The sequence below is a fragment of the Dendrobates tinctorius genome, unplaced genomic scaffold (genome assembly GCF_039654945.1).
Source record: "Dendrobates tinctorius isolate UK_male_01 unplaced genomic scaffold, ASM3965494v1 ptg000011l, whole genome shotgun sequence".
In the NCBI taxonomy this organism is placed as follows: domain Eukaryota; kingdom Metazoa; phylum Chordata; class Amphibia; order Anura; family Dendrobatidae; genus Dendrobates; species Dendrobates tinctorius.
Window position 1 is genome coordinate 70,977,733 of NW_027361679.1, and position 14,060 is coordinate 70,991,792.

Consider the following 14,060-nt stretch of genomic DNA (forward strand, 5'->3'; position numbering starts at 1 on the left):
GCCCCAGAGCAGACCCCAAAGCAATAGGCAGCCCCCAACATATAATGACGGTGAAGTAAGATGAAAACACTAACACAGATAGAAAGATAGGTTGAGCAAATGATGGGGCCCAAGCTAACTGCATAGGACAGGATAGGAAAACTGCTGTCTGCCATCCGCAAAAACCCTATAAAAATGAGCCAACCGACTGATAGGAAAAACAGGCCCTGAAGTCGCTAGGCTTCAAAAGACTATATCAGCACTCAGGTATATTCTGAAGACAGAGCAAAAGATCAACAGATCAGAGACAAAAATGGAATTCAGCTCACCCCCGGCCGGGGATGGCAGAACTCCCAAAAAACAAGGCAAAACAAAAACAAACTGAAGAGTACAAAGCAGAGCAGAAAAACTTAGCTTTGAGATGCAGGAATCAGACTGGTCTCCAAGAATCCAGCAGGAAAATCACCAGCCAGGAAGAAGGGCGTCGGCAGCCTTATATCCAGTCCTCAATTCCAGCCACCCAGTCATCATCTAGCTGCCCAGGCGTCTGATAATCAGCCTCACTACCTTCCTTCACCAGAGGAGGGAGTTCATCAGACCTCAATAGTGAAGGGAAAAATGAACTCACAACAGCACACGCATGGTGTGCCGCACTATATCTGGTCACTCCTTCCGAATTCAAAATCAGCTGGGAGCACATCAGCGCACCCCCCATTCCAGGCAGTCAACTGGAAAACAGGGCTAAGATGAAGAGCCCCACTCTGCCGCTTCCCGTGTCCTGCTCCATCCCTTTGGGACGCCTCCTGCCGAACCCCTAGAGAAATTTTCCTAGGTAAGAAAACAAAGGAGGTTCATCTTGTAACTTCACCCAACAGTGCAATTCTCCTTCAGCAACAGAAAACCACACTAAGGCATATGGAGAGGTTCTGCCTTTTTATTCTGTAGGTTTAGGCTGTATGCCCACGTTGCGTTTTCTAAGCGTTTCCGTGGAGATTTTAAACGCGCGATTCTGCTGTGGAAACGCTTAAGAAAAGCATTCCATGCAATCCTAATTGATTCCGCAAAAAATTCCGAAAAAATCTGCTATTACTGGACACATTTAATTATCTACTCACAGAGGAGATACTGCAATTAGCCAGTAGTCAGCCAGTCTACAAGGGGGCCAAATGCTCTTTGTGATTCCTGGCAAAGAGGTGCTAATATATGCAGGAGAACATAAATGACCCTAGGTAGATTGGATGTCTAAAGTCTGTAAAAGGCAGGTCACATAGAACAATTAAAAAAACAATTCCCTGCCATATCTATTTATCTGATGTCAACACAATCCATAGATACAGTGGGGAAAAAAAGTATTGTCAGTCAGCAATAGTGCAAGTTCCACCACTTAAAAAGATGAGAGGCGTCTGTAATTTACATCATAGGTAGACCTCAACTATGGGAGACAAACTGAGAAAAAAAAATCCAGAAAATCACATTGTCTGGTTTTTTTTCATTTTATTTGCATATTATGGTGGAAAATAAGTATTTGGTCAGAAACAAGCAATCAAGATTTCTGGCTCTCACAGACCTGTAACTTCTTCTTTAAGAGTCTCCTCTTTCCTCCACTCATTACCTGTAGTAATGGCACCTGTTTAAACTTATCAGTATAAAAAGACACCTGTGCACACCCTCAAACAGTCTGACTCCAAACTCCACTATGGTGAAGACCAAAGAGCTGTCAAAGGACACCAGAAACAAAATTGTAGCCCTGCACCAGGCTGGGAAGACTGAATCTGCAATAGCCAACCAGCTTGGAGTGAAGAAATCAACTGTGGGAGCAATAATTAGAAAATGGAAGACATACAAGACCACTGATAATCTCCCTCGATCTGGTGCTCCACGCTAAATCCCACCCCGTGGGGTCAGAATGATCACAAGAACGGTGAGCAAAAATCCCAGAACCACGCGGGGGGACCTAATGAATGAACTGCAGAGAGCTGGGACCAATGTAACAAGGCCTACCATAAGTAACACACTACGCCACCATGGACTCAGATCCTGCAGTGCCAGACGTGTCCCACTGCTTAAGCCTGTACATGTCCGGGCCCATCTGAAGTTTGCTAGAGAGCATTTGGATGATCCAGAGGAGTTTTGGGAGAATGTCCTATGGTCTGATGAAACCAAACTGGAACTGTTTGGTAGAAACACAACTTGTCGTGTTTGGAGGAAAAAGAATACTGAGTTGCATCCATCAAACACCATACCTACTGTAAAGCATGGTGGTGGAAACATCATGCTTTGGGGCTGTTTCTCTGCAAAGGGGCCAGGACGACTGATCCGGGTACATGAAAGAATGAATGGGGCCATGTATCGTGAGATTTTGAGTGCAAACCTCCTTCCATCAGCAAGGGCATTGAAGATGAAACGTGGCTGGGTCTTTCTAAATGACAATGATCCAAAGCACACCGCCAGGGCAACGAAGGAGTGGCTTCGTAAGAAGCATTTCAAGGTCCTGGAGTGGCCTAGCCAGTCTCCAGATCTCAACCCTATAGAAAACCTTTGGAGGGAGTTGAAAGTCCGTGTTGCCAAGCGAAAAGCCAAAAACATCACTGCTCTAGAGGAGATCTGCATGGAGGAATGGGCCAACATACCAACAACAGTGTGTGGCAACCTTGTGAAGACTTACAGAAAACGTTTGACCTCTGTCATTGCCAACAAAGGATATATCACAAAGTATTGAGATGAAATTTTGTTTCTGACCAAATACTTATTTTCCACCATAATATGCAAATAAAAAGAAAAAAAAAACAGACAATGTGATTTTCTGGATTTTTTTTTCTCAGTTTGTCTCCCATAGTTGAGGTCTACCTATGATGTAAATTACAGACACCTCTCATCTTTTTAAGTGGTGGAACTTGCACTATTGCTGACTGACTAAATACTTTTTTTCCCCACTGTATATCTGAGATCTAAGGACATAATCGCTTCTGTGGTTCCAAGCACTGAGATTTTCGGCCTTGGGGAACCATATAAAGGTAATAATAATCCAAATTATGGATACATAGGTATCATGTTTGTTGCATCTAGGATGGTGAAAGTATGCTTGGAAATATGGCATATTATTCCATTAGGAGGCTCCTACGGTAAAAGATGAAAAAAAAATATAATTATGTTCTGCACCCGTTTTTCTTGGCATATAATTAGCGATTTTCCCCTCACCTGACATGAGGAGGGGGTGAGATGTGGATGGGACCCATTAAAATCTCTCAAGCAAAAAAAACTTATGGTCTGACCTAGGATACATGAATTTTAGATCTGTCCACACTTCTGCAGTGACTCCTTCGTTAGGTCTCACAGATCCAATGTGTAAATGTTTCTGTACTTTATCCCTATTATTTCCTTTATGTCTTATTGTCTTTTTGTAAACGCTATAACTTTTTTATATACTAGATCTTAAATGTAAAAAGTTTTGTTCCTTGCTGCTCTAAAAGAACCCACATCTTTAAAAAGGGAAAGCATGGCTTGGTGGAGTCACCCGGTGTACGCCAGAGTGTAAATAACAGGTTGGGGGAGTGGAGTTAATGTGTGAACTGGCTGTCAGACTATTGCGATATGTGAATGGACAAATGAGCGTAAGAAGCAGTCAACCTTTACAGTTGCATCTGACTCATGTGCAGTGAATGTGCGGAGTTCATGACAAAATCTAACACTTTTTAACATTTTATTGTTGATTGTGAGGAAAAGAAAAATCCTTGTTCATCTCCATATTATAGATATGCTCAGTACATGGTCGAAATTATGGCGTGGAGTATGCTTTGAGTACTTCTTAAAGCTGTTGCCATAATCAGGAAATTGCTGTATTATCCATTTATTAGAATGATAAACAGTGACATTGGGCATTGTGCCATTTAAGACCCCATTAAGAGCAAGAAGGGTATCCACAAGTGATACATTTTGCATCAAACTAATGCACAGAATGTTTAAAGAAAGAACTTTATTTACAATGGACACACCAAAAAAATACAGTACATATAAAAAACGGGACGATGTATGGACACAATCACTATGTTATTCACATTACCAGGTCACAACTGGTCCCAAATAAATTCAATATAAAGGTTAAGCCAAGCACTGCAATAGCAAAATCTTCTCATTGATACAAAACTGATGTAAGACGACCATAAGATTTTCTGTGCAGCGGGAGACCTGTCGTTCCATAGCTAGCCGGAAGTCTTCTTTCACTCCCTTTGTAATGCCACGGGTCACTGTATGATGTCTGCCACAAAACAAATTTATGTTAAAAATGAGAACAGGTGTCTGTTGACTAAAGCAAATTTCCAATCATTGAAGGCATGTCTGATCGAGAGGGGTCTAATTGTTAGGAAACGTTCAAACGCCTAGAAGAAATGGAAGGGGAAATGTTTTGGCAAGAGCAGAAGGGAGGAAATGCTCTTTAAAAAAGCACAACAGGTCCTTATTTTTTTTACAATCGTAGGGGATGGAGCCTACAGCCATTAATGTGTATAAACAGAAGAAAATTATTGCACATATAACCCTTTAAAAGAGGATGAGTCAATTATACTAGTACTTTACACACATTAAAAATGGCAAATTGGATCTCAAACAATCTGTCCTTTCTTGCACTCAGTAGGTTAAAAATGAGCTTTTTTTTCCCACTTAAAATAATGTAATAGATTCACAATGAAATAATGGGCAACCTATCCATTTCAGCGTTGCAATACTGCGCTTTACATAGAAATATTTCTGATTCACGACCTCATTAAAAACTTACCTTGTATTCCATACACTTAAGGGGCACTGTACTACAGATAAACCCTAGTTAAATATATCATAAGTCCAGTTTATTGTATGAAATGGATAGCCACACCTAGATCCCAGCGCCAAATCCATAACAGTTGTATGGCACTTAAAATAGATGTCCTTTTATTTGTCTATATATTGTCAAATCTCAGCCCAACAGCTTATTACCGCAGCTTACAGTGTTAGGCTATGTTCACATTGCGTTTTAGGCTCCTTTAGGACTTACGTCTGGAAAATAGGATTCAGACGTTTGCACTGACTGTAATAATGAAGATGAGGTCTCATTGTGCTCCGTCAGGTATCATTTTCGCAGTATCTGCCTATTCGAGCGCAATGGACCATGTTTTTGCAGCCACTTCAAATAAGTAGATACTGCTGAAGTGTCTCAGTCGGCATTATTGAAGTTAATAGCACGTCAGCGCAAAAGTCCAAATCCCATTTTCCAGGGCTGCAAACATAAGCCCCGATGGAGTCACCGATAGTAGCCTAAAACACAATGTGACCAAAACCTTACACTACATTCCTTAGATTTTGGTTAGGAGGCCAACAAGTTGCAATATGTCCCAGGGAAACCTGGACCATTCTCTTTTCTATTCATGATGAAGACCGGTACACATGAGACCCAATTTGTTATTGCATTTGTGCCATTTTTATGTTGAATTTTTTAGACATTTGATTGCGCCACATTTATCTTCCCAACTTTTTTGAAATCTATTCTATATATATTCGCCTGTATTGTTTGTTTTTTTGCCTTTATAGTCACCACTTCATGAGTGAACTTTAAGGTTTCCAAATGTTTTCACCGGATTCATCATTTGCAACTTCACCGAAAGTCGGAAAATTAGTCGCAAATATACACTCGACCTACACCGGTGTGATTTTATGCATGTGAAATATTTCGACACAATAATTGCAATGTTTTGCAAAATGTGCAACTTTTTGAGCTAAAAAGTCCCAAAAAAGGTTAAAGACTAAAATACAGATCAATTTTGACTTTGCACAAAGCTCATGAACTAAGGGCGACAAGTTATCTTTTGTGCCAAATTTTTCAAACAAATAGCACAAGACAATAAAGTGACCTGAAAAAACCCACAAGTGATGAAATCGGGACCATAGTCATTCCGTTCCAGAGAGTATAATGTATTATTTATTATCTTGTGTGATGGCCAGCTGACAACATAAACCAGTCACTCATGGCGAAAATGCTGGATGTCACACCTTTACAGTCAAATGAAGAATAAAAACTGAAATAAAAAAAAATATATGGGCAAATTACTGCACATCAAACATCGAGAACTATGGGGCTGTGAAAAAAAAAGTTGACAGACACAGCACATCATGAGCAGGCTTCATGGACTTAGTACCTGTCACTGGTTGCTATGCTGGCCTGCAGGACAGGCATGAATTCTTGCTGCAGCAACCCCAGGGTAGTGCTAGAGCTCCTTCAAAAACAGCAAACAGTAATAACTCATCCTCAGCTGCAAAACACTACAGTGAAAAACATACAAGACTATATATAGCACAGCTAGAAGGCCGGGATATTTCTATTGCTCTCCAATACATTTTCTTTCATGCTCCTGCCTAGAAAGGACAATATATCTAGATTATAATGAGGCATTCTAGTAGTGGCCATTCCATAGGGACCACAGAAGAGTACCAGGACCTTCTGCCAAGTGCTTCAGACCAGATATGTAGTCACTACTCTTCCACCTCTACAACTACTTCTGGGTACCATAATAGCTTTGTGCATTAAAAAGTATTACATTATTGGACGTATGTTTACTTCTTTCTTAGATTACACATTCAGTTCCTTCATATTTAAAGAGGTTGTCCAATGAACAAGGTTCATTTTAATCAATAGATTTTGGAATAATAATAAGTTTCACAATTGGATGTGTTTAAATAAAATGTTCCTGTGCTGAGATAATCTTATAAATGTTCCCCTGCTGTGTACTGTGTAATATCTGTGTCTAACCGTACAGGGACATGCTCTGATATACCACAGCTCCTGGGCAGGTGGGGGGAGCAAATGGATAGGATAGACATATTACAGCAGGGGATCACAACTGATACCTTACTCGAGGTAAAACATGTTTAAAAAAGGCACCAAAAGCTAAACCTTTCTGACTTTGGACGCAATAGAACATCGAAGGTCAGATCCCCCACTTTGATGAGGGCTCCGGCGGTGAGCCCGCATCAAAGCCGGTACCACCCGCGCTTATTAACTAGTTAAATTCCGCTGTCAAACACTGACCGCGGCATTTAACCTGCGCTTCCAGCTGCCGGCCCGGAAATATGCGCATCGTCGACCCCCGTCACGTGATCAGGAGGTCAGTGATGCATTGGCATAACAACCAGAGATCTCCTAGAGACCTCTATGGTTGTTGATGCTGGATTGCTATGAGCACCACCCGGTGGGTATGTGTTCATAGCAATGCTGCAATTCAGCTACATATAGGCGATCTGCTCATCGCCTATATGTAGCAGAGCCAATCAGGCTATGGCAGCTTCTAGCCTCCTATGGAGGCTATTGAAGCATGCCAAAATAAAAAAAAAAAGGTTTTGAAAAAATATGAAAAAAAAATAAAATTATAAGTTTAAATCATCCCCCTTCCGCCCCATTCAAAATACAGCAATAAAAAAAAAAAAAAAAAAAAAAAATCAAACACATATTTGGTATCGCCGCGTTCAGAATCGCCCGATCTATCAATATAAAAAAGGATTAACCTGATGGCTAAACAGCGTAGCGGGAAAAAAATCAAAATGCCAGAATTACGTTTTTTTTTTGATCGCCGCGACATTGCATTAAAATGCAATAAAGGACGATCAAAAGATTATATCTACACATAAATGGTATCATTAAAATGTCAGCTTGGCACGCAAAAAATAAGCCCTCAACCAACCTGAGATCACGAAAAATGGAGACGCTACGAGTATTGGAAAGTGGTGCAATTTTTTATTTATTTATTTTTTTTAAGCAAACTTTGGAATTTTTTTCACCACTTAGATAAAAAAGAACCTAGACATGTTTGGTGTCTATGAACTCGCAATGACCTGGAGAATCATAATGGCAGGTCAGATTTAGCATTTAGCGACCCTAGCAAAAAAGCCAAACAAAAATCATGTTAATTTTTTGCAATTTCATCGCACTTGGAATTTTTTCCCATTTTCGAGTACATGATATGGTAAAACCAATGGTGTCGTTCAAAAGTACAACTTGTCCCGCGAACAATAAGCCCTCACATGGCCATATTGACGGAAAAATAAAAAAGTTATGGTTTGGGAAGAAGGGCAGCGAGAAAAGAAAACGCAAAACTGAAAAAAACTCCGATCATTAAGGGGTTAAACATCACTGAAAAAAAAACAGCTGTGATCCCTTGCTGTCCTGTGTGTATTCTCTTTTGCTTCCCCCCTGCCCAGGAGCTGTGGTATGATCAGACCATGTTCCTGCAGTCAGACACAGCCACTACACAGTACACAGCAGGGGCACATTTATAAGATTATCTCAACACAGAAACATGTTATTAAATCACATTCAATTGTGGAAATTATTATTCCAGTATCTATTTTACTTTGTTTGTGGAAAACCTCTTCCAATACATTAGGCTAAGTTATGCGTGCAGCAGAATATTTAATGCATTAGAGAGGTAAAGAGAGACACTCACTTGAGCAGTACTCCTTGATTGGGGATCAATTCCAAGTGAATCTTACCCCCTTCTTGGGTCCGTAAGTAAGCAAACTCCTCAAGCATGTCGATGTCTGTAGACAAAATTGGTTAGTACATGAGGCAAGAAAGATACCAATACATATAGAAATGTCCTAAACTAAACCCCTTATACATACACACACACACATATATATCTATAATATAACGCTACAAGCGTCACTCTGTACGAAGCCTTTATAGACTGCGCAAGCGCGACATGCCTACGCAGTCTAGGTCCAGACAGAAGGCGGCATCCGGTTACAGGTAAGAGGAGTGTGTATGGCGCCGGAGATCACGGTACGCATAGACACTGAATGCATAACGCGATGTCCGGCGCCATACTTACCTGACCGGGAGGAGCGTTGCCGCAGCGCTTCTCTTCTCGGACACGGGGGCAGGAGGAGTGCGGCGTTGGAATCGTGCATGCGCATAGCGCTATCCGGCACCATTTTACTGAAGACACATTTGCAGTGTCTTCAGCAATATGGCGCCGGAAAGCGCGGTATGGGTATGCGCGTAGTCCTGCTCCGCACTTCTTCCCCGGCCTCCGGCAGAACGGGACAGCGCTGGAGCACAGGGAAGAAAGGCGAGTATAAATGTTTTTGTTTTGTATGTGTGCAGTTTAATAGGGGGACCATGCATATCAGAATAGAGGGGTGAGGGGTAGCATGCATACCAGGATTGGGGGGGTGCGGGGACCATGCATACCAGGATTGGGGGGGGGTGAGGGGACCATGCATATCAGGATTGGGGGGGGGGTGAAGGGACCATGCATACCAGGATTGGGGGGGTGAGGGGACCATGCATACCAGGATTGGGGGGGTGAGGGGACCATGCATACCAGGAGCGGGGGGGTGAGGGGACCATGCATACCAGGAGCGGGGGGGTGAGGGGACCATGCATACCAGGAGCGGGGGGGTGAGGGGACCATGCATACCAGGAGCGGGGTCTCAGATGGCAGGGTTGCTGCTGGCAGAGACAGGAGATGCTGTGGACTCCAGGCTGGTAGGATGAGGTGTTTGACTGCAGCCAGAGCAGGGCTATGGCTGCGGACTCCAGGCTGGTACAACTAGGTGTTCAGTGGAGCAGGGGCTTCGCTGACATTTTGTGAAAGCCCGGAGCTCTGAATCTTCCATAATTTCTAATGCGGTGAACTCTGAAAAAATGGCCGCTGAAGGGGGTGCATACTCAATTAAGATCTCAATTTGTGCATTCGTCGCCTATTTTCCTGGAGTCCACTGCATAGAAGAGTATGGAAATTGTAGGGTTCTGGGCTTTCACAAAATGCCGGCGGAGCCCCCCACACCGCCGAACACCTCATCAAACCAGCCTGGGGCCTGCAGCCATCGCTCAACTCCTGCCTCCACTAGAATCATCCGGCAACAGCTACCTTGCTTCACCACAGCCAATATGCTCCACCGCAGCTACAATTCGGATTGTAAGACGTCTTATAATTCGAAAAATATGGCATATCTATATACAGTCATGGCCGAAAGTGTTGGCACCTTTGAAATTGTCCCAGAAAATGAAGCATTTCTCCCAGAAAATTATTGCAATTACACACTTGGTTATTTTCTGTGTGTATTGGAACACCACAAAAACACAGAGGGGGAAAAAAGACAAAATGGACTGTATAACGATAACTGGTCTGTATATAGATATCTATACACAGTTATGGCCGAAAGTGCTGGCACCCTTGAAATTGTTCCAGATATAGATACATCTATAAATTACTGCCTATACTGTATATGTTTTCAATGTCTCCCTCTCTCTCCCTTTTCCTTTGGGGTGTTTGTTACAGTCCGGTGCGTCATAAAATACAGGAATTAATATGTATAACTGGAGAAAAGATTATGAAATGCAAAAGAATGAATACGATTAGAAAATAATCTTTATTGATATTAATCAAAACGGATAAAAAAAATATATAGAATCAAGCTTCTAGAACCACAAAAAGAAGAACACAGTGGAAAAGGGACAAATGTTAAGTACCAATAAAAATGTGTATGCACTTAGGGTATTACATCAGAGAAGAAAACTTTCAATTGCAAACTGGAGCTAATAAAAATAGTAAGTTAAAATTGATATACAATAAATTAAGTGCAAAGAGCACAATGTAAACATCTTGAGGTATAAAACCTGACTGAATACCAAATATATCAAAAAAATATTGTACTAATTCAAAGAAAGCAAAATAAAGGCATGCACATAAATTATATATTCACAAAATAAAAGGTAAATACCTCTTAAAAATAAATAAATAATTTATGAATAAAGTGCAAAGTGCATAAAAGTAAACTGTGAACAAAACATAGTAAAATCCTTTCCTCCGAGCCAATCATTGGGGGACACAGGACCATGGGTGTTATGCTGCTTGCCACTAGGAGGACACTAAGTTAAACACAGAAAAAGTTAACTCCTCCTCTGCAGTATACACCTGCCCACAGGCTGAGATTGAACCAGTTCAGTAACAAAGCAGTAGGACATCTTAAACAAATAATAATCAGAAATTATGTAAAAACTTAAGATGAAGCAATAAGCCAATAGGCTATCAGGGTGGGTGCTGTGTCCCCCAATGATTGGCTCAGAGAAAAGGATTTTACGGTAAGTACACAAAAATCCCTTTTTCTCCTATGTCTCATTGGGGGACACAGGACCATGGGACGTCCTAAAGCAGTCCCTGGGTGGGGAGCAATACAACTGCTAATACCCCATGTACCACTGGCCTACAGATGTGGTACTGCCGGTTGCAGCAAGCGCCTGCCAAGAGCTGCATCTGCTGTGACCTGAAAATGTATGTGGTAGAGTTTTGAAAGGTATGCGAGCTGGACCCAGACGCAGCTTTGCAGACCTATTCTGCTGACGCCGATGTCGAATGGTCCAAGAGGCGTCTATTGACCGAGTAGAATATGTTGTCATCCCTACTGGGATAGGTGTGCCCTTGACACAGTAGGGGTCCTGAATAGCTGAGCGAAACCACTCGGCTAGTGTGGCGTTTGGAGTGGCTAGAGCCGTCCTATGCCCTTCTGAAAATCCGAACAAGACATCTGGCTTGTGCAGGGAAGATGTACGCGAGATGCAATGTCTAAGAGCCCTAACCACATCCAGAGTATGTAGAGGTCCCTCGATACGATGGACTGGTGCCGGACAGAATGAAGGCAAAAACGATGTCCTCGTGAAGATGAAACAGGAAACAACGTTGGCAGAAAAATGGCGACGTCCTCAAAATTGCCTCAAAATTGCCTTGGCTTGCTGAAAAATCAGGAACGGAGGTTGGCAAGATGAACCGTCAACTTAGAGACTCGTCTGATTGAAGTAATTGCCACCAAGAGGAAACCACTTTCCAAAGGAATAAAAATTAGGGGCACTTCCAGCAGTCAAAATATACAAGAAAAAGTTTAGTGTCTGCTCACCTCCTCCTGGAGCGCACAGATCCTGTTGTGCAGCAAGTTTTCAGAACTTAGAAAAAATAAGTCCAGCACTAAGTCCATAAAATCTATTTTAAAATATCCAGTCTGCCATTAGATCTTTGTCAATGATTAAGGCTACTTTCACACTAGCGGTTTTTGCGCATACCAAACGCATGCAAAAAAACCGCATCATGCGCTTTGCATGCGTTTGCTGTGTTTTGCGCATGCAATTTAACCAGTTTGTCACCATGTTAACTCAAAAAATGCATGCAATTTTAAATGCATGCGTGCGCATGTCCTAGCACACGTGTGCGCTCCCATAGACTGCAATGCTGTTTTTTGCGCATTCCGCATGTGTTTTTTTTTTAGACAGGTCGGACGGACTAAAAATGTAATAGGTTGCGTCCGGCGCGCCTAGGCGCACACTACAAAAGAAGCATGCGCACGAAAACGCATACGAACGCGTGCATGCGCTAGACCATGCGCACCCATGTTAAAGATAGGGGAGCAATGCGCATGCGCACGATCGCGCACAAGGCGCAGCGCTAAAAAACGCAAGTGTGAAACCAGCCTTAGACGCACGGTTTTGCGTTGAACCGCGTTTGATTTTAATGTTCTGGACTATGACATAATTGCTTTTATACTATTGGAAGTGATGGAATAAAAGAAAATGGATTTTATGGACTTATTCCCACATCCTGCAGTGGTTCGCAAGGAGTTCTTATAGAACTCCGAGGACCAAGGTAAGGTCCCATAATTCCAACAGTACCTTAGAGGGAGGTGCCAAGCTGGAAACTACCTGAAAGAACGGCTTCACCTGTAACCTGGTGGTAATCTTACGTTGGAATAGAATTGACAAGGCTGTAAATTGTCCTTTGAGCGAACTAAGTGCGAACAAACAGACTTCGATTGAAATTGCAGGAATTCCAAGATGGAAGGAATGGAGAACACCAGAGGAGATCATCTATGGGCATTTGCGCCATGAAATGAAAATTCTCTAAGTGCGATGAGAACTGCACATGGGCACAGGTCGCCTAGGACTAACATGGTTGGGATTTCTAAATGGGAGATCCCAGTTCGGGCAAAAAGCTAGGATTCAATGGCTCTGCCAACAAAGACAGAGCCCTGGAGTTCTGGTGGTAACCTGCAAGAGTAGATCCATACGATTTAGTAGACACCAAGGAACATCAGTGAGAAATTGAAAAACTAGTTCCGCGTACCATGTCCAGCGCGGTTAGTCCAGCGTAACTAGGAACACTGGAATCTCCCTCTGTTGCAATGGTTCTGATGACCCTTCGGGGTAAAGTAAGAGGGCGAAAAGAATACGGGAACCGAAACCGATGCCACGGCAGAACCAGAGCGTCTGCTCCGATAGCGCATGGATCATGTGACAGGGCAATGCACTGGGGAACCTTGTTGTTTAGCTTTGAGGGCATGAGATCCCGAACCAGAGTCCTCCAGCGACGACAAATCTGCTGAAAGACTTCCGGATGAAGAGACCATCCTCCCAAGGTGAAGCTCTGGCGACTGAGAAAAAGAGTTCGCCGCTCAATTCACTACGCTCGGGATGTGAATCGCCAAGATGGCCGAATGGTTGCTGTCGGCCCAGCAGAGAACCTGACGCACATCGTGTCTGGCCGACTAACTGCGGGTACCCTTTTGACGGTTGATATACGCCATAGCCATGGCGTTATCAGATTGGAACCTGATGGGGTGACCTGTGAGGGGATGATGAAAGAACTTAGTAGGGCCTGATGGAGAGTCGCGACATTGGAAAGCATCAACGCCCCTGTGTTGTGTGAAGGCGAAAAAACTATATGTACATGGTCCCCTAACCACGCACTGGGAGGAAGATTTTCCTTGGTTCAAAGAGGACTACAGCGTACACCACCTGAGGGTCTGCCTGATCCGCAAAGACAGACTGAACTGACGGTCAAGATCGGGTTTTTGTCCCAGGCCAACAGTGGCGCATGTTGCAAAGGGCAGAAATGGAATTGTGCGAATGGGACCGCTTACATCGCCGCTGCCATTTACCCGCAAATCCCCATGAAGAACCATATGGAGCGAGGAATCGGACGTAAAGGAATTCGTGCTCCCAGTTGTAAGGCCAAGGCCTCTTCTGGAAGGAGAATAACCAATCTGCAGGAAGCGTCCTGGACTATTTC

General features: G+C 43.0%; 1 protein-coding gene across 5 annotated transcripts in view; it reads right to left on the reverse strand.

Annotated features, from left to right (window-relative positions):
* Positions 1 to 3,937: 3,937 nt before the first annotated feature.
* The window catches only part of INTS10 (integrator complex subunit 10), an 82,845-nt gene continuing 72,722 nt past the window's right edge, over positions 3,938 to 14,060 (reverse strand). For 4 of the 5 annotated variants that reach the window (XM_073543199.1, XM_073543217.1, XM_073543221.1 and 1 more), the window contains 3 exons: positions 8,445 to 8,538; positions 6,144 to 6,221; positions 3,938 to 4,234 (listed from right to left, as the gene is read on the reverse strand). In XM_073543199.1, the coding sequence (XP_073399300.1) occupies positions 4,078 to 4,234; positions 6,144 to 6,221; positions 8,445 to 8,538 (329 nt within the window). In that variant the 3' untranslated portion in view covers positions 3,938 to 4,077. The remainder of the gene's footprint in view (positions 4,235 to 6,143; positions 6,222 to 8,444; positions 8,539 to 14,060) is intronic. The other variant, XM_073543202.1, reaches the window with a different exon arrangement.